Source organism: Empidonax traillii, unplaced genomic scaffold, assembly GCF_003031625.1.
Source record: "Empidonax traillii isolate 1590-97213 ecotype Southwest subspecies unplaced genomic scaffold, ASM303162v1 scaffold338:size1951571, whole genome shotgun sequence".
NCBI lineage: Eukaryota > Metazoa > Chordata > Aves > Passeriformes > Tyrannidae > Empidonax > Empidonax traillii.
Window position 1 is genome coordinate 44886 of NW_020955531.1, and position 17587 is coordinate 62472.

At 47.2% G+C, this 17587-nt stretch overlaps 1 protein-coding gene across 2 annotated transcripts in view; it reads left to right on the forward strand.

Annotated features, from left to right (window-relative positions):
• LOC114061526 (breakpoint cluster region protein) overlaps positions 1-17587 on the forward strand; it is an 80737-nt gene that overhangs the window by 35225 nt on the left and 27925 nt on the right. For both annotated transcript variants that reach the window (XM_027892079.1, XM_027892080.1), the window contains exons 3-8: positions 6693-6797; positions 7327-7512; positions 11149-11256; positions 12639-12699; positions 13210-13262; positions 13611-13751. In XM_027892079.1, the coding sequence (XP_027747880.1) occupies positions 6693-6797; positions 7327-7512; positions 11149-11256; positions 12639-12699; positions 13210-13262; positions 13611-13751 (654 nt within the window). The remainder of the gene's footprint in view (positions 1-6692; positions 6798-7326; positions 7513-11148; positions 11257-12638; positions 12700-13209; positions 13263-13610; positions 13752-17587) is intronic.

Below are 17587 nucleotides of genomic sequence, written 5' to 3' on the forward strand. Positions count from 1 at the left end.
ATTTTAGGGGCTTGCTCTGGGCTTTGTATTTTTCTGCCAAGTATTTGACTGAGTCCTTCCCTCTCCTTAGAGCAGCTCTAGCCTTTGGTTGGATGGCACATCAGGGTTCTGTCCAGCCACCATAGAGAAAGTGCAGAGTGACCAGAGCAGTGCCTCTTTCTAAAAGAGAATGAAGGGATCCCTCCTTTACTACTTAGAGAGGGGTGTCCTGATGTTCCCTCAGTGTGTAGGGTGACCGACTCCCAGCACCTCATGTCAGTGTTCCAAGAGCTGAGGGTGGCAATGGACTTCCAGAAGGTTTGTGGTGCTCTGCACCTTCTCATCTGGGGAGTGTTTTCTAATCCCTCCCACCACCCCCATCATATAAGCAGATGAAAAGATGCTGCCCCCAAATTTCCACTTTATCACATTCCACGGGGTGTCCACTGTTGCTGTCCAAAGAGGTGCAGCAGCATCAGTTTTGTCCGTGACCCAGAGAGGGCATAAGCAAGATGACCATTTGTGGTGTGGATCTCAGCATCCCTTGACTTGCCATTTTTATGGTAAGGGGGCCTTAACAAACATTTACATTGAGCAAGAGGGGTTGTCCCCTTCTTCTGACTCTTTCAGGGTCTCGTGCTGGGTTGCTCGTGTGTGTCCTGGCATAAAGCTTTTGCCAAGCTTTGCCTGCTGCTCTGAAGCAAACCTGCAGGGAGAGAGGCAAAAGGAGAAATAGGTTCCACTGCTGCTTAAGTTGTTTGTTTATTTAACTTGAGAAGTGGTTTAATTTTCCCAAACATTCCTTTCTGTAACAGTTGAACTTTTGTGATTGAACTTTCCAAAAATTCTGGAAACCTCTCTTGGAAAATGTCAGCCCAAATATTTGCCAAATAGGACAGTGCCAGTAGCTTCAGAAGGTGTCAAACAGTGTTGGTAAAAGGTAGTGATAATTCAATCCCCAAAAGAGGGAGAATGTGTGTGTCTTTCCCTACATCCAGGGTGAAAGGTGGAGAAGATACCCAAACAGAGTTAGAGGAGGACAGAGGGAGAGCTTGCTACAGTATTCTTAGGACACAGGAAAGTGTTGGTGACTGACACCCTTCAGTAGAGAAGAGTGATGGCCAAGAGTGGGCATCAGGAGTGGGTAGCTTGCAGCCTGGAGGCTAAAGAGGATGGGAAGCTTAATTCACTGTGATCCTGCTGCTGCTACTCATATGGGGAGAGATTGCAGCCATGAGAAGAGTAGAAATAAGCAAGGCCTTTCGAGATCTGCTCAGCAGCAAAGCCAGGCTCAGAGATGTGGAGGTGGATGCTGGTGCAGGACGGGCAGTGGAAAGGCAAAGCTCGTCCCACCTCCCCAGGAGAGGAGTCACTTTTCAGTGCAGATGAGTTTTTGCCAAAACAGATCTGTCCAATTCTTGCCCATATCACACCAAGGAAGGCAGGAGTGCTAAAACTGAGCGACCACCTCCTACTGTCTGCTCTGTTTGGAGGAGAAATTGGCTGCGGCTTCAGAGATTTCCGAGTAGAATTTCCCTTCCCTTTTCTGCTGTGCAGTCTGTGGTTGGTGCAGCATTGGCAGCCATTGCCTTTCCTCAGATCAAATCCTTTTGTCCTTGCTGTCTGCCAGCTCAGCAGAGAGCAGGGCTGTGGCAGAGCAGGTTGTGGGTTTTGCTCCTAGCTTGGTCCCAAGAGGATCCAGAGAAGCTGACCTCTGAAGCTACAGCAATAAACAGGGTTACTGCTCTGCTTGGTACTACTGTTGCCAGCTTGTCCTTCCCTCTCCTGGTTTTCCAAATCCTTCTCCTTTCTTCCTCTCGCTATTTGGGTTGGTTTGTTTGTTTTGTTTCACTGTGGCTTTCTCCTCACCACCCCCAACAGATGCAGTTTTTCCTTTTTATTCTCCGATTCTTTGCTCCTTAAGGGCTCTGCCTGGATGTACAGCCCTTCCTGAGGAGAGCTGGCACACCAATACTGATGTTATAAATAATGTTGGATCCTCTCCCTGCTCCTTCCCCTCCCTGCGTGGAGCATGATTGGCTTGATTACAGAATTTGCCCTGTTTAATATCACCAAGACAATGACACACCTCCAGCCTGTTTTAGCAGAAGCTTACAAATATATTTACACTTTAAAAATTGAAATGAATTGCTTTTCTTCCTTTGTAGGCTCTCAACTTCTGTGTGAGATTCAGAGCTGTCCTTACGGGAAGCCTCTCCTTTGAGCACATTCACTGCACGGTGTGTGAACACCCTGTACCAAAGGAAGAGTTAAAGTGCCTTTTATACACCCACTTTGAATCCCTGATTCTCTTTACAGAGCTGTGCCAGCAGCAACCTCTTTGCAAAATCTTCTGTGTTGTGGTTTCTAGATCCTTAATCTGTGCTCTTCTAACATTTGCAAGAAAACAATTATTGCTGTCAATTTAAACAAAACCCAGGAAGCCCCGAGTTCTAAACAGTCAGGAAGAGCTGAATCTGTCTAATCCTTGGAGCTGGTGAATGTCGGCCTCGCAGTAATTGGGCACAACATGTGATGCCAACCTGGTTAGTAAACTAAAGTGCTTGGGCTGACAGGCTGCAAACACATTCAGAGCAGCTTTGGCTCAGGGCCAGCGTGTGTGTGTGTGCTCTGATATCTCCAGAGCTTCCAACCACTCCGACTGGCCGTGGGTCAGGTCCCAGGATTGCACTTATTATGGCTGTGACTCAATCTTCTGGTTTTTAAGTCTTTGGAATAGCAAAAGGCACCACCCAGCTGAGAAGAGAACACCAGGGTGGTATAGGCATGAGATACCTGTGACATTTCCTTTAGCCTGCTTTCCACCTCCTTTTTGTTTTCTTTGTTTTTAAATGTAGTTCATAAGGAGTGATTCCTTGCTTGCTTGTTCAGATCTGGCTGGGTGTTGGGTCCTCACAGCTCCCATGGCAGGGAGACAGGAATGCTCTGGCTGCTGCCCTGGTACAGTCTTGTAATATTTATTCTGAAACACATGGGTAGAGAGGAAGCCAAAAGATGGAAGGGCAGTGGAGAAAGGCTAGACATGGACACTGGCGTCAAAGAGGCAGGGATGGTCGGAACATGAAATACTAGTCAGACTTGTACAAGTGAAAAACAAGCTAACCAAGCTGTGTAGGAAGCATGGGATGGACTGCTGACCACCTGGCACTCCCTGCTGAGTGGTTAGAGTTTGCCAATACAGGCTGCTCCCACTTCCTGCTGGGAACATCCCATCTGCACTGTGGTAATAGGTGTATTATCCCCTGGCTAATGTGGTCTGGTAGATGTGGTACCAGCTCCTCCCCTTAACACAGGCAGCTCAAGGATTTCAGACTGCTCCCTTCTGCCAGGGTGGGGAAAGGAGTCCTCAGCCTTGGCAGGTCTCCCTGTACTGGTGAGGAGCTCGATACCTCTGCCCAGGATGTTCCCTCTGAACTCCCTTCTGGCTGGAGCGCAGGAGCTGAGCAGGCAGGGAGCTGTTGTCACAGTGCTGTTCTTTGTTTCCCTTTTGTGTTAGATATGGGCAAAGCAGAAATGCCCTTGGCAAGGGGTGCATCATGTCCTGGTGTGCTGCAGGGGGAGGGTGGAAGGGCAGTCCCACGGGATCTGTGCCTGCTCACTGCTGTCTTGTTCTGGGTAAGCAAGTGAGCCCATTCCCAATTCTGTAAGTAGGAATGCTGTAATACCAAATAATAAACTTACTCCTCTTCCTCCTGGTACTGGCACCAGCTCCCAGTGAATTTCTCAGTCTTGGAGAACGTTTCAAAGCAAGTGTGACTTAGAAAGCTCCCTGAGGCTGAAGGAGCACCGGGGCTGTTCTCCAGATGTTCGTCCTGCTCCGTGCAACCCCAGCTGACATTGCCAGCAAAGGCTCCCTCAGCAGGAGCCCTTGTCAGGGCACGGGCTCTGGGGGGCAAACACAGCAGCACCGAGGTGGTGTATTGATCCCTGGCACAGCAGGAGCAGCAGGAGATCATCTTTTCACGTATGAAGAGGCTGTATGTAAATCTGAGGTATTGCATTGGAGATCCTGGAACGTGCCATGTGATTGTTGGATAAACTCCCCCGAGGGTTCCTTCAGCAACTGCTGTACCCTGAGTAAAGCAGGCAGACCCTGCCCTGGCTGGTTGTGTCTGAGGCTGGAGTTTTGCAAGCACCACACTTGGGAAAACGCTCCTATTAAAAAGGTTTGGGACAAAACCCTGGACTTTGCACAGTGCCCGTGCGGTAATGGCCAGGAAGGAAGGCCCCCAGTGTGTCCTGGGAGATGTTTGTCTCTGAAAGCACATCTCTTTTAACGGGAGGAAATTAACATTCAGGCACAAAATGCTGCTCTGTCAGCCCAGCAAGAACTGGCTGGTAAATTAAAGCTTTTACTTGTGAAGAGGAAAACTGTTCTCAGTGCTGTAAGGAAAACTGTTGTGCCACTGTGGTGATGGGGAAGTTTGAATCATTTAAATGACTTGCCATTGTGTGCTGCTCTTTACAGATGTTACAAACATACCCAGCTGGTTTTTAAATCCTCACCTCCTCCAAGAGAACCTGCTAAATATAATTATAGTGCTGTGTCAATATTGACCAGTTACCTCATCCTCAGCAGTGGGGACTTTGGAGCACTGTTAGTTTTCGTCAATGCTTCTTTGTGTAGCTGCACTTTTCTTTTGTAAGTGTTGTAAGAAATCTTTGAAAACCAAGAGCAATTGTGTTTCTCTTGCACCAGCACTGCTCCATCCCTTCCTCTTTGGATGAAGGCAATCTTTGTTTAACGTCTTGGGGCTGTCTGTCTCGATTAGGTGTGCGTGTACCATGCCTTAAAAAGTGGTCCATGAGCTGGACATCCAGGCACTGCTGGCACAGAAACCATAAGGAATGGTCACAGTATTGTTGGACATTTACGTTTGAGCTGTGCAGGCAGCCACTCGGGCGTTCTGGAGATGCACAGAGGCTGTTGCAGCTCATTTTACCGTGTGGTTTGTCGCTGGTCTTCTGCAATCTTCTGAACACTGAATTACAAATCCTGCCTTCTTTGAGAGGCCCTTTCAAGATTTTAAAGGGCCTTACTGAACATCAGCAGAGGGTGGGATGCAAAGGCAAGTTCCCCTTGCCGTGCAGTACCTGACGTGCGTGTAAATTTGACGCGTTTCCTTAGAACCGCTTCTGTCTGCCACTTTTATCGAAGAGGTGATGGTGGTATTTGACACCTCACATAATCTTTATGAAGTAGTTGCTGGAGGTCTTTTAGACTAGAAAATAGCTTGTGAAATTTAATGAAAGTGTTCAGGAATCAGGATGGTTATTGATGAGACTGAATCCAGAAATATCCGGGAGCGTGAGGATCTGTTCCGTTCCTCGGGTGGTGCGTAGGCTCAAAGTCACACTCGGGATGTGATGGTTTTCCTGCAGGCTTTACCTATAGCCCAGATGCCTTCTGTCCATCATGAACCTCATCTGTACATCTGCAGGGCTCAAGCACAGGACCCTAAACTAAGTGGAGCCTTTTTTTTGGCAGCTCTAGGGCTTTATGTTCAGTCAATAGAGTGGAGCATCCTGCTGTGTTTCCTGATCCTCCCACTGCTGAAATCAAAAGCTGAAGATTCCTCTGGATATTAAGAGGAGTAGGATGGAGCCACAAACAACCTACCCAAAGACCTTGAAAAGTACCCTTTCAGAGCCAACTACTGACTCTATTCTTAGAGACATTTAATAACATAAAAAGCTTGCAGGAATTGTAACAAGCTATTTCTGTGAATGACAGAAATAAAAAGAACTGGAAATAAGAATGTGTGAAAGGGGGATGTTTCTCATTATTTATAACCTTCATTGCCTGGCCACATTTTTTTGGAAACACTCGGTTTCACTTTATCAGGTTAAACACTTTTTCAGATAACAGTTTTGAGAGGAAGCATAATTAAAATTCAACAGAGGGGATGACTGCTTCTCTTAACGCTTCATGCTAGTCTTCCTCATTTGCCCATGAATGTATTTATGTTTGGGTTTTTTTCCTCTCTTTCTTCAGTTGTTTTGGTTCAGAGCTCCTTCATGGAATCCCAATAAGAAAACCAGCATGTGCGTTCCAAGCAGTGCTGATTATTCCATCCTCTCACTAAAAATAGGCGTTGTGCAAGCTGGCACTGAAAAATAATGTAGTGACTATTAGAGAGTGGGAGAAGGAACAGCCGTGTGGGAGCCGTGGCAGGCTGGGCTGCGCTCTGCTCGGGCACACCTGTGGGGAGGCAGGGGCAGCTCCTTCTGCACGAGAAACGCGGCTGTGGAGAGCTCTCGTGGGAGGAGGGAGGGAGGGAATGGCACACAACAAGGCTCCTGAGATGTGTTCAGGAGGATAACTTCTGAGTTTTTAAGTCCTGTGTTAGGAATTTTGTGAAGAGGCCTGGGCACCTAATGGAGGCACCGAAGTTGGATGACCAAAGCTGATAGCTGTAAATAATCTAAGTGACATCAGTTGCTGGTAAATAAAAATTTCTATGATGTTTTATGTTTCCATATTGCTAGAAATAGGGTGCTGAGCACAAATGGGTTTGTTGTTTGGTTGGTATTTTTTTAGTCTGAAAGTAAACAAAAAACCCAAGTATGCTCTGGTCAACTGAACGATATCTTTTACTCCATCGTTATTCTTGGGTTTTTTTCTTTCTCTCCCCCCCACTCCCTTTTTAATATTTTTTTTTTCTTTTTTCTCATTATCAACTTCTTTGTAGAGCGAGCCAGACCTGGAGAAAGGCCTGGAGATGAGGAAATGGGTCCTGTCAGGAATCCTAGCCAGTGAGGAAACCTACCTGAGCCACCTGGAGGCCCTGCTGCTGGTAAGAACTGGGACCAGATGCCAATTCAAACACTGGTACATGAATTTTCACTGCTGCTTCCATCCAGACTTCCCAGAACTTCACATAACATGTGGGTTACAAGTTGCTGGGTGTGAAGGGTACCTGTTCCTCCTCTTCTCCAGGAGAGGAAGAGAGGCTTAAAGGAAGGACTTGGATATGGCACAACCAGGGAGTTAGGGTGTTACAAATGTGGTAGTACCCAGGAGCTCAGTCTTTAAGTGTTCTGTGCTAATTATTAGACACGTTGCTGTGTAGTTGGACAGAGATTAAGGAAATAAAGTGCAAAGGGATTTTAATTGCACCATTAATACCCTGGGAAAATCCACCTACTGGGGTGGCTGATCCCCATGAGAGAACTTGTTCATGTCTCGCTTTCAGGAGTTGTGTGAATGCAAATATCACTTATTAATAGGATGAAAAATAAATCTATAGAGGGATGTGTTGCAATGTGAGAAGGGTGAATGTACATGGTTTGCATGATAATGATTTCCCTTTTTCCTCATTTCAGCCCATGAAGCCTTTGAAAGCTGCTGCCACCACCTCTCAGCCTGTGCTGACCAGTCAGCAGATTGAGACAATATTCTTCAAAGTGCCTGAGCTCTATGAGATCCACAAAGAATTCTACGATGGGCTCTTTCCCCGAGTGCAGCAGTGGAGTCACCAGCAACGTGTGGGAGACCTCTTCCAAAAGCTGGTAAGTCAGCTGCCATCAGCAGAGTTTCTGGTGCCTCTGATCCAGCTCACAGGGGCTGGTGGGTTCCCTCTGGTGACTGTGCACAGGCTGAGGGGATCAAAGCCCGTGGCTGGATTAGAGGAGAGGCTTTTCACTTTGCCACTGCAGTGAAGGGCCTACAGCAAAATGGCTCTTTCATTGTCTTTAATTAAAGACTCCAGCAAGCTGTGGTGCTGAAATAAATACAGTTTCACAGAAATACTGGATCTTCAGAGTCTCTGCAGCATCATCAAAAGAATTTGCTTTGGAGGAAGATGGGAGAATGGCAGTATTACTAAGTGAATGTTTTAACGCTGACAGTGAAGTGTTTCTCATTACTGTTGAACTCTCTCACATAATTCCTTCTCTCAGTGGTGCTTTGCTCTACCTTGTGCTGATTTCTGGTCATCACCTTTGGCTCTGCTTCTCTGCCACCGTCCTGGCCTTTGTACTCCCCTTGCTGTTATGCTGATGCAGTCAACCTGCAGCTGAGAATCCTCCAAGCAACCTCAACAAAATGCTCTGAGTGCGGAACAGGACAAAGACATATACAGCATATTCCTGAGGCTGAATTAAAATTGCTGAGTTTCTGAGCCAGATGACAAATTGTTTGCATTCTAGGAGAGTTCTTTGGCCCCTTTAGCCTCTCCCCTAGCATGTGCAGAGAGCAAAGGATTAAAGGAGCTGTTTTTTCCTTTTTAGAAAAGAAAAGAATCTCTGCATTCCGGAGGTGCCTCCGATTCTCCGGGTAGGAGTGACATTCCAGTGAGGGGTTTATTGGCTGGGGAGTGTATTTTCCAGGGTCGATCAATTGTTAGCAGCTGTGTAGCCCAGCATCAGCCCCATCCCCTGTGGAGCAGGGGGAGCTGGGCCTGGAGGATGATGTTTTCTGTGCATGCCAACAGCTCGGGATCAAAATAAGGGAATCTGCTTTTCACTGCCAACATGTTTTAGCCAGGAGGGGTCAAGTTGGTGCCTTGGTGAGTAGTTCATGGTATGCAATTTGAGCAGCCGGTTTAAGAAGACAAACCCAGCTGCTGCTGGTTGCTGAAGCAGAGATACAAAGGCTGCTGGAAGTGGCAGCCTCACAGACTGCTCTGGACGTGCAGTGCAGCAGTGGAACGGCACTAATTGAGGAAGACCCGAGTGTATTCCTGGGCAGGGCTGACTGTCAAGCAGCCTCTCCTCACTGCACAGCTCCTCAGGTGCTTGCTTAGGACCGTTCCTTGCTGCTGGGTGATCCCAGGTGCAGGAGTTAAGCCCTTCTGGCACTCGGCTTTTACGTTCCCCCAATTTTTCTGCATTTGTGGCAGAATTGTTGATTTTCTTGGATTAGCACTGGAAGCAGAGGAGCAAAGTGCCATAGTCCATTTGAGCTGGCAGAGCAGCTTCAGTTTCAGGTGGTTTGGTGCAGCATCAGTGGGAATTGCAAACTCTTTGCTGGATGAGATAAAGCTAATAACTCTTGGCAGGCACTGGGAAGCAACTAGATGAGAGAGACAGCAAGAACATCAGGCATTACAAGGCATCTATACTGGATGTACATCAAATCTCTGGGAGCAGACTGTTTACTCATGGTCATGTCATGCAATCTGATGATAAACACTGCAATGCTTGTTATTATCCAGATGTCCCTGGGGACATTAATTTTCTTAATATCACGCAGAACACAGCACAGTAGATTGAAGGTACAGATTGAAGGTACAGATAGCGGATGCAAAGAGTTTTAGAATTCCATGTGTTCAGGCACATATTTGCAACATCAAATTGACTGTTATTACACCTTTTCCTGCTGAAACTAAGGAAAAGATGCTAGGCATGTGGGAGTGAAATATGCTTCTCATTTTGGGGGAATATATTATACACATTTTTTTTGTAACTAGAAAGGGAACTGTTTAGAGCTGTTTTTGGAAATTAGGAAATATTTAGCAAATATCCTCACTGATAGGTTTCAGGAATAGAAAAAAACTTACCCAAAAGCCAACTATTTCTACTAAATCTTGTTTAATTTTCAGTGTGCTCTTCTTAATTGAAAACCAGAAAAATTAAATCAGCGTGAAAGCAGCGCGTGAGCATCATTGCTTTGATTGGAAGCTCGGTTTTTAATGAAAAAGATGTCTTTGTGAGGGCACATTTAGAGGAGGAAAATGAAAGCTTAGAAAGACTGTTCAGGAGTAGCAGGAAATGAAAGAACCATCCAGGAATGGAGAAACTTCAAAGCCCTGCCATGTTAGCTGGGATCATCTAAGCCTGCATGTCATAAGCCCTGCAAATGATCAGTAGGTCTGACAACAGCTCCTTCACAGGATTGTGCCCCTGTGCAAATGCAGATTCCATTCTCTCCCTGCTGCTGGAGTCATCCCTGGTAAAAGTGAGCACAGTTTTCTTCAGCTTCAGTCATAATTGTGTGATATTTTATGAGGGCTGAGATTGGTTCCTGGTCTTTCAATAAAATGTGACTTAGGAAATAGCCTTGGTGTTCTCAGCCTCTGTCAGCTAAAGAAATCTGTGCAGGGAATGTTCTCCTGAGAGTGGCTTTTTCTGTTCCGTTGTCTCTTGCACAAAGCTCCACGGAGAGAGGGGAGCACAGGGAGGTTGGGAGGGAAGGAGCACTGGCTGAGGGGAGATAACTGCTCTGCCTGTTCCCCATCTCAGGCTGCAGGGTCAGGGAAGGTGCAGAGTCACCAGATGAGTGCAACCCTGCTGGTACCAAACCTCTGCTCATGGACCTTTCTCAGCAGTCCAGCCTGGGCTCTGCTGATGGCGCTTGCAGGCGTGTTGGAGCTGCTGAGGTGTTTACACACAGCCTGTGCAGCTCTGCAGCACAAAGCCAGCTCTGCACTCCAGACAAGCTTGAAAGCTACCCAGGGATTTCCCAAGCTGGATCTTATGTTCTCTGGCATGAATATGGCTGCAATTCCTAAGACAGCAAGCGGGATCAGGGCTAAGATTCTGTGATAATAATGATTTATTACTGTACTCTGAGGCCTGTTCCGTCCTCTTCTGGACCAATCACATATTCCTTCTGCTGGAAGAACTGCCATTTTCTGTCACCCAGTACCACAGTCACTGCCTTCCAAACAGATTGTGCCCTGGATCTCTCTTCTGTATTTTCAGCACTCTGCTGCCCTTATAACAATGCTCATTAATGCAGATATGGGCTAATATCTGGGTTTGATTTAGTATATGCATCGTGCAGAAGCCAACAAGTAGCTTACTGGGGTCACATTTGTGCTGTTGGGCTGAATCATTCCTGATTCATATGTTGTGGCAAAAAGCCAGCAGTTCCAGTTACATCAATGAGCTAAAATATTAATAGATACTAATCTGGCAGCTCGGAAGGGAAAAATAGATGTCAGTAATAAGGATGTGTCATTCTAGCAGGCTTTCACATCCTTCACAAGTAAACTTGTTCAGCATGGCTGGAACTGGGTGCATGGGGGCACCAGTGCTGGTTAGACAACACTGGCGGGTCAGAGATGTCTTTCTGGGCCTGCTTAGCATTCCCTGCAGTTCTTTGGTGTGAAGGCACATGACCTGGCCATTGGATGCCAAGGCTGACCATCCCAAACCGTCTTCTTCCCCAGCATTTATTTCGTGTTGTTTTGCTTCCTGCAGGCCAGCCAGCTGGGAGTGTACCGGGCCTTTGTGGATAACTATGAAGTTGCTATGGAGACAGCAGAGAAATGCTGCCAAGCCAATGCTCAGTTTGCTGAAATCTCTGAGGTAATGTCACGGTATTCACACACACGAGCGTCTGGATGTGACTAATCCCCCGCCATGTCACTCCTGTCTGTTCCCCAAGTATCTGTGCAGCCCTGGCTGCTGGAGGAGAGCTGAGCTCCCAGGGACTCACCCCTCCAGCTCCTGTTCTTACAGTCCCTTGGGCTGATGGAGGTTATCAGAGACAGCCTCTGTGTAGGGTGCCCACCCAGGGAATCTGATAAAAGCTGGCATTGCTTTGAGCTTCTTCAGCTCTGTGCCACCTTCCTGCCTTTCTAGAGGGGAAGCTGTGAGTTTCTCAGATGTTTGTCATGCTAGCGATGATGCAGACTGTGGTGTAAAAAGCCATCCTTACTGGCTTGCACTGGGGCTGTCAGTGGGATTGTAGCTTCACTGGCATGGAGAGGTAGCTCTCTGTTTGAAAAGGCAAGTGTCAACAGTAATTCTGTAATGCTATTTTTGGCCTGCTCTGATTTCCTCCCTTTCAGAGGAGTACCTGTGTCAAAGCATCTTGAAGACTCTTTTTATGCTTCCTAGGCCACCATCTTTGCCTTCAGTGCATAGTCTGTTGACTCTTTGTATTGTGGTGATTATTTCTTGAAGAACTCAGTTGCCAAGAAAACACGGATTTCATATGTGTCTCCTTAAAAACAATCAGATGAATAATCAGAGCTGAATAATACCAGGGGCGTTTAGTGCTGTGAGAAATCTCCTGAGTACCTTCTATACTGCATGTCCCCTGGGATTTCTATGATAAAGAGGTAAAACGTGATCCTCAGTTCTGCTGTTTCTGAAGGATAATTCTGAAGTCATGCCAGTATTCGGATTGATGGTGATGACACTTCTGCACTTGTGTCCTGCTGAGGATTTTGGAGCTGAGCACATTAATGCACGTCGTGGTCCCTGTGCAAAGAGCAGCGCCACAAACAGTGCTCCTTTGCTGCTGTGAAAGAACTGACATGTCCAAGGTCACCCAGTTCTGAGTGCAGGTCTAAGGAAGTATAACCTGGGGGTACTGACTCCCAATCCTGTACTTTATTTATATGCTGTGACAGCAGCTGTGTCCTTATGGACAGTCTTTCTTCTGCAGGTGATTTAAAACCTTCACCATCCCTGTAGGAGGGTCCCTGCTTTGCTGCATCCCTGTTGGCACGTGCTCCTAACAAAATGGCTTAATGTTTGAGATGTGTGGGTGCCTGTGACGTGGCAGTGATGGATTTACCAACAAGTAAAGCACATTTTTCCATCACTGACTTGACCTGTGATAGGGCTGTCCTCCTTTCACTCTTAGACCCTCCCCTGGAGGAGCAGATAGTCTGTTGTATTCCCATGTGATATTTCAAGGTGATTGACCATCTGCTACGTGGGTTTTCTTTTTCTTTTAGAATCTAAAGGCCAGAAGCACAAAGGAATCCAAAGATCAGACGACGAAAAATTCCTTGGAAAGTGAGTGATCCATACGGAGGAAACTGGTTTGTCAGCACTGTGTGGAGGCTGTTGCCAAACCTCCACTCTCCCTTTTTGTTTTTGAGTGCTGGAAGGTTGTGGAGTCTGCTGGCTCTACCTGGGAAGTAGCAGAGCTCGTTCGTAGTAGGCTGTGTATGGATGGAGAAGTGCCTCCCTCATCAGTCCCTTTGGGCAAAACCAGCCCAACCAAAGGGCTGCAGTGATTTTAAGGGAACATCTGCTACCCAGTGATAGCACAAATGCAACCCCAGCACTGATTGCTGTATGGGTTTTGCCTCGTGGTGGCCTCTGGAGAGCCAGGTCAAGATGGGGTTCCATGGTGCTTGTCTTCTCTGTGTGTCAGCACATTAAACTTTAGAGAAGGGATGTTTCCAATAGCTCATGGGTTAATAAACCTCTGCCTGTACATTCAATACACTGGACAAGTTGGTCTGTAGAGGGTGTATTTAGATACTTCTTCCTTATGTTCCTGTTGCTTTTCTTTCACAGCCCTACTGTACAAGCCCGTGGATCGAGTGACTCGCAGCACACTTGTCTTGCATGTAAGTATCTGAAGGGCAGTTTGCAAACTTGAGACCCCTTCCCTGTTTTCTTTGAACTTTAAGTTTTCCATGGAGCTGCAGGTCTGCAAAAATAAACCCCTTGTGCTACTTAAAAACCTCTTCCCTTTCCAGTAAGGAGATGGAGTCCCTAGGTAGGATGCTGTTACCTCTCCAGTGGTGTCACGGAGAAGTGCAGAGTATTATTATCTCCTGGAGATAAAGCCTTGCTCTAATCAGTAAGAAGTAGCTGGAGCATCTTGTCCTACAGCTCTAGTTAGGGGCACTCAAACCCTTCTGCTCTTCAGTGCTGCTCATGGCTGTGTTCTGTGTTTGTGCTCCTGCTGTCAGGACTTGCTCAAGCACACTCCAGCGAGCCACCCCGATCACCCACTCCTGCAGGATGCTCTGCGCATCTCCCAGAACTTCCTCTCCAGCATCAACGAGGAGATCACTCCTCGTCGGCAGTCCATGACTGTAAAGAAGGGGGAGGTGAGTCTTCCAGCTTTCATTGTTTTCTCAGTTTCTAAATGCTGGTTGTGTCTTTTCTGTAGAGCAGACCAGGAAGTTATGCTGTTAATCTGTTTGTTGCTAAGATACAGTTTGTGCAGTGTCCTTGTTCTCTGAAGGATGTGGTACAGCTCCCTCTGTTTTCTGTTCAGAAAACAGTTTGGAAACCCAGAGGAAAAGTCTGATTAGGGTTTTCTCCTTAGCATTGTTAAAATCATTTGTCATACATAATTGCTGCGTTGCATATTGCTGTGCACTAAATGGATTTGTATTTTACCTGCAAACTGAAACCAAAGGGAAGCCTGGGAGGAGAAGAAAGTGAGGAAACATCAGAAGTCATGAAAGATTAGGAGAAGCTGTTTTCCACATTCTTCATTTTCACCATAAAACTAATTTTCTGCATCCTTGTTTCTAAAGAAGAATGTTGCAAATATGACTAGAAAGCAAAACAAGTGGAATGTGTTGGGAAAGCCAGGGGAGGTGATTGGCTCCTAAGAATTTAATATAAACCTGCTGGGAGCTGGACTGCACCCAGAAAGCCCTAAGATGTGCAGTTCCTTTACCTGCAGGCAATGCTGTGCAAGGAGGCCACAGAGCTACTCACTGGTGAAGTCCTGCATTCCTGGATGGGCTTGATTCAGCTGCCTCCTAATTTCATTAGGAAGGGGTTCAGTCTCTCCTGACCAGGAAAGACCGGGAGTGGCAGAAGTGTTGCCAGAGAGAAGGATGTAGGAGACTGGACAAAAAGAGGTGCAGCTGAGATACTAAATGTGTAAGAGGAATTGTGGCAGCATGTCAGAGACACTGACTGATCAACAGTGACCCAAATTACCCTGTACAAAAACATCTCTCTGGACAGGAGATTTTTAAGATACCACGAACCTTCATGATTTATTCCCAAATCCTGACGGCCAAACATGCTTGCTCTTAGCTGTTAAACTGATTTTCAGCTGACAAAAGGTTTGCTAGAAGCTACAGTACTGGGAATTTGGTGCACTTTGTCCTGCAAGTGTTGCTCATTGTCTCCTTTTGCCAACTGAGGAAGTCTGCAGCTGAGAGAAGAAGAGGAGGGGCTGAGCAATTGGAGGCTGAGGTAGAAACTCAGACATCAGTCACCAGGGCCTCAGTGATAGTAGATGGCCTCATTAAAGTGGCTGCTGATTGAGTCATAGCAGAAATCACAGGCTAGAATGCCCCTCGCAGGGGAGGGAGCATTTTGTGTTCTCTGGTTGTCTGTCAGCATCTCAATGAGGGATGAGGCTTTGAAAAGTGTCAGGCAGAATCCTAATGAGGTGCCAGAGCCCAGGCAGAGGGGCAGGCTCAGGAGGATGATCCTGATGATGGCTTTTTGGAGCAGTGCATTGGTCAGGTCTTAAAAAGCAGAATTGGGCTCAGCAGGCCTGTTCACACTCTCACTGGGCCTGCAGTGACTCCAGGTATGATGTGGGGAGGGAAGAAGGGGCCATGACAGAGGAGAGGGCTGTGGGTGTGCTGGAGGGGACTGGGAACCCTTTGTGCTCTCCCTCACTGCACACAGCTTTTACTGAGCCAGGGAAGAAAAGGACTTGGTTCTGATGCTTCCCAGAGGTTGCCTTCCACTCTGGGAATCTGACACTGAATATTTTCTTTAGTCATTTGGCAGCAATATCCCACTGTTTTCAAAGCAGTAATGCCCCAGTGGATGCCCCTCTGTGTCTAGAGAGTAGGTATGTTCACTCTCCTGTAGTAATCCAGAGACACAAATCTGCTCCCAGCTACTCTGTGTGGGTTAGTGATGGCTGTTCCTTCCTCTGCAGGCTGCTCAGCTTGGGGTCATAGCAGGGTTTTGTTTATGCCTGTAAATCTTTCCTTTTCTACTTATCCTTTCCTCCCACTCGCCTTGCTGGTGCTTCCCCTGGGGTGACAGGACAGTGTGTGGATTGCATCTCCTAATTGACTGCTCTCAATGCATAATGCATTTTTTATTTTAATGAATCACCAGCTTGCTTTGATGGCTTTTTTCATTATTTGTCTTCCTCCCATTGAAATTTCCTTGGTGGAAAGGAAGGAGGGTAAAACAGCCTTTTCCCCTCATGTATTGCTTAGGTGCTGATCTCGGTTATCTTTTTTCCCCAGTCCTTGCCTTTTATGTGGAATATTTTTTCCCTTTGAGTGCGTTGTGGGGAGGAATCAAATCTCCTTTGCCAGCCTCTTGCTCCTGCTCTTCTTTTCAGGATTGCTTTGAACTGGGGAAGGCAGCCAGTTGTTAATCTCCCCAGTGACAGGCTGCTAAGGAAGGGAGTGCAGGTCAGGAGAGAGTACAGGCTCATCAGCACAGCATTCCTCGCTTTTGCAGAAGGTGATTCCCTGCTTTGGGAGCACTGCCTCAGTCTGACCTGCCTGCTGGCTTCCTGTGTGATGCCAGATATCTCTGCAGCCCCCTGGTTCTGCTGGGCTCTGTAGGCTTTGTTCTAATTCTGGACTTATGCAGATGAACTGGAAGGTGTCTGTGGTGCAGTTTAATTTGCTGGGCTGAATGAGCATTCCAGGTAGTGCAAAGAGATGGGAACAAAGGGAGTAAAACCTTTCACCAGAGGGACAGAAAGAGCTCCAGCAGGGATGGCAGTACTGGTGGATTGAGCCTGTAAACAGAGATTGGTCCTTGCTGACTGCAGCACTTCCCTGCTTTGTGGTCTGCTGAGGGCTGTGGTGCAGAGGAGCCAGGAGAGCCCCAGGCTGGCAACACAGGGGAGCCAGGAGGGCTTGTCTGGCCTTTTGGATCCCTTTCCATTCAGCTTGATCAGCTACATTCTCTTGCTTTGTCCTTCCCATTTTTCCACTTTTATAGTTCTACTTTCTTACTGTTCTTTTATGTGAATTATCTGCAGGAATCCACTTTGCTAAGCCTCTGAATAACCAAATGAAAACATGGAGGGAAAGGGGCTCTGAGTAGCACTGCTGCTTGTGACTGGGAATGTGAGTGGTGGAGAATCACCCACCCCTGCAGTCCAGGGAGCAGGGCATCCTCCTTGCTCCCTGCTGATCCTGCTTCACCACTGCTAAATAGGGAACATGGATAAGGTTCTGCTGGGGACGGTGCCCTGGGGAAGAAGGAAAACAAATGCTTTGGGATGAAGGATGTGCCACTGTTATGTGCAGAAAGTGGGAGTAATAACTTTTCTACTCTTATTAGCAGAGCAGCTCTATGTCCTGCACCTTGTGGGTTTTTTCAGCTAAGCCCAGATGCAAATAACTGTGGCACTCGAGTCATCTTTCCCTGCCAGAAGTAAAGGCTTGTGTTTCCAGCTGATTCAGTCCATTTGTGTAAAGCAGGAATTAATGAAACTGCAAAAAATTGCAGAGTTCATTTGGGAGATGGTGTTTCCTTTCCTGACTGCTGCTCTTTGCAGAATGTTATTCCAGGGCACTTCAGACCAACTGAGTGGTGGTGGCTGCCACTCTGCCTTGCCTGGCTGTGCACTCCCACCCTCCCTGAAGTGTTCCACTGGTATTTGTGTGATCCCACAGTGGCACAGAGGAATGGGGCTGACTGAAAACAAAGCCTCTTGGAGTTCTGGGTCACTGCTGCCTGGCTTGGTGTTTGCTTTCGTCAGCTCAAGAGAGCTGACAGGCAGCTTTTTCTTGGATCAAGCCCACCAGATCCCATCGTAGATCAGTTTATGCTACTGTGCACCTTTTCCCTTTCCCTGGAGAGAAGAAGCTGCCCTATGGTGTGGCTTTAAACTGCAGTCAGGGGACTGGGTATCATTGCCTTAGGCTTTTGCTTGGGGGAGAAGGGAGAGGACAAAGGACACGTGCAGGGGAGCAGAAGTGCAGAC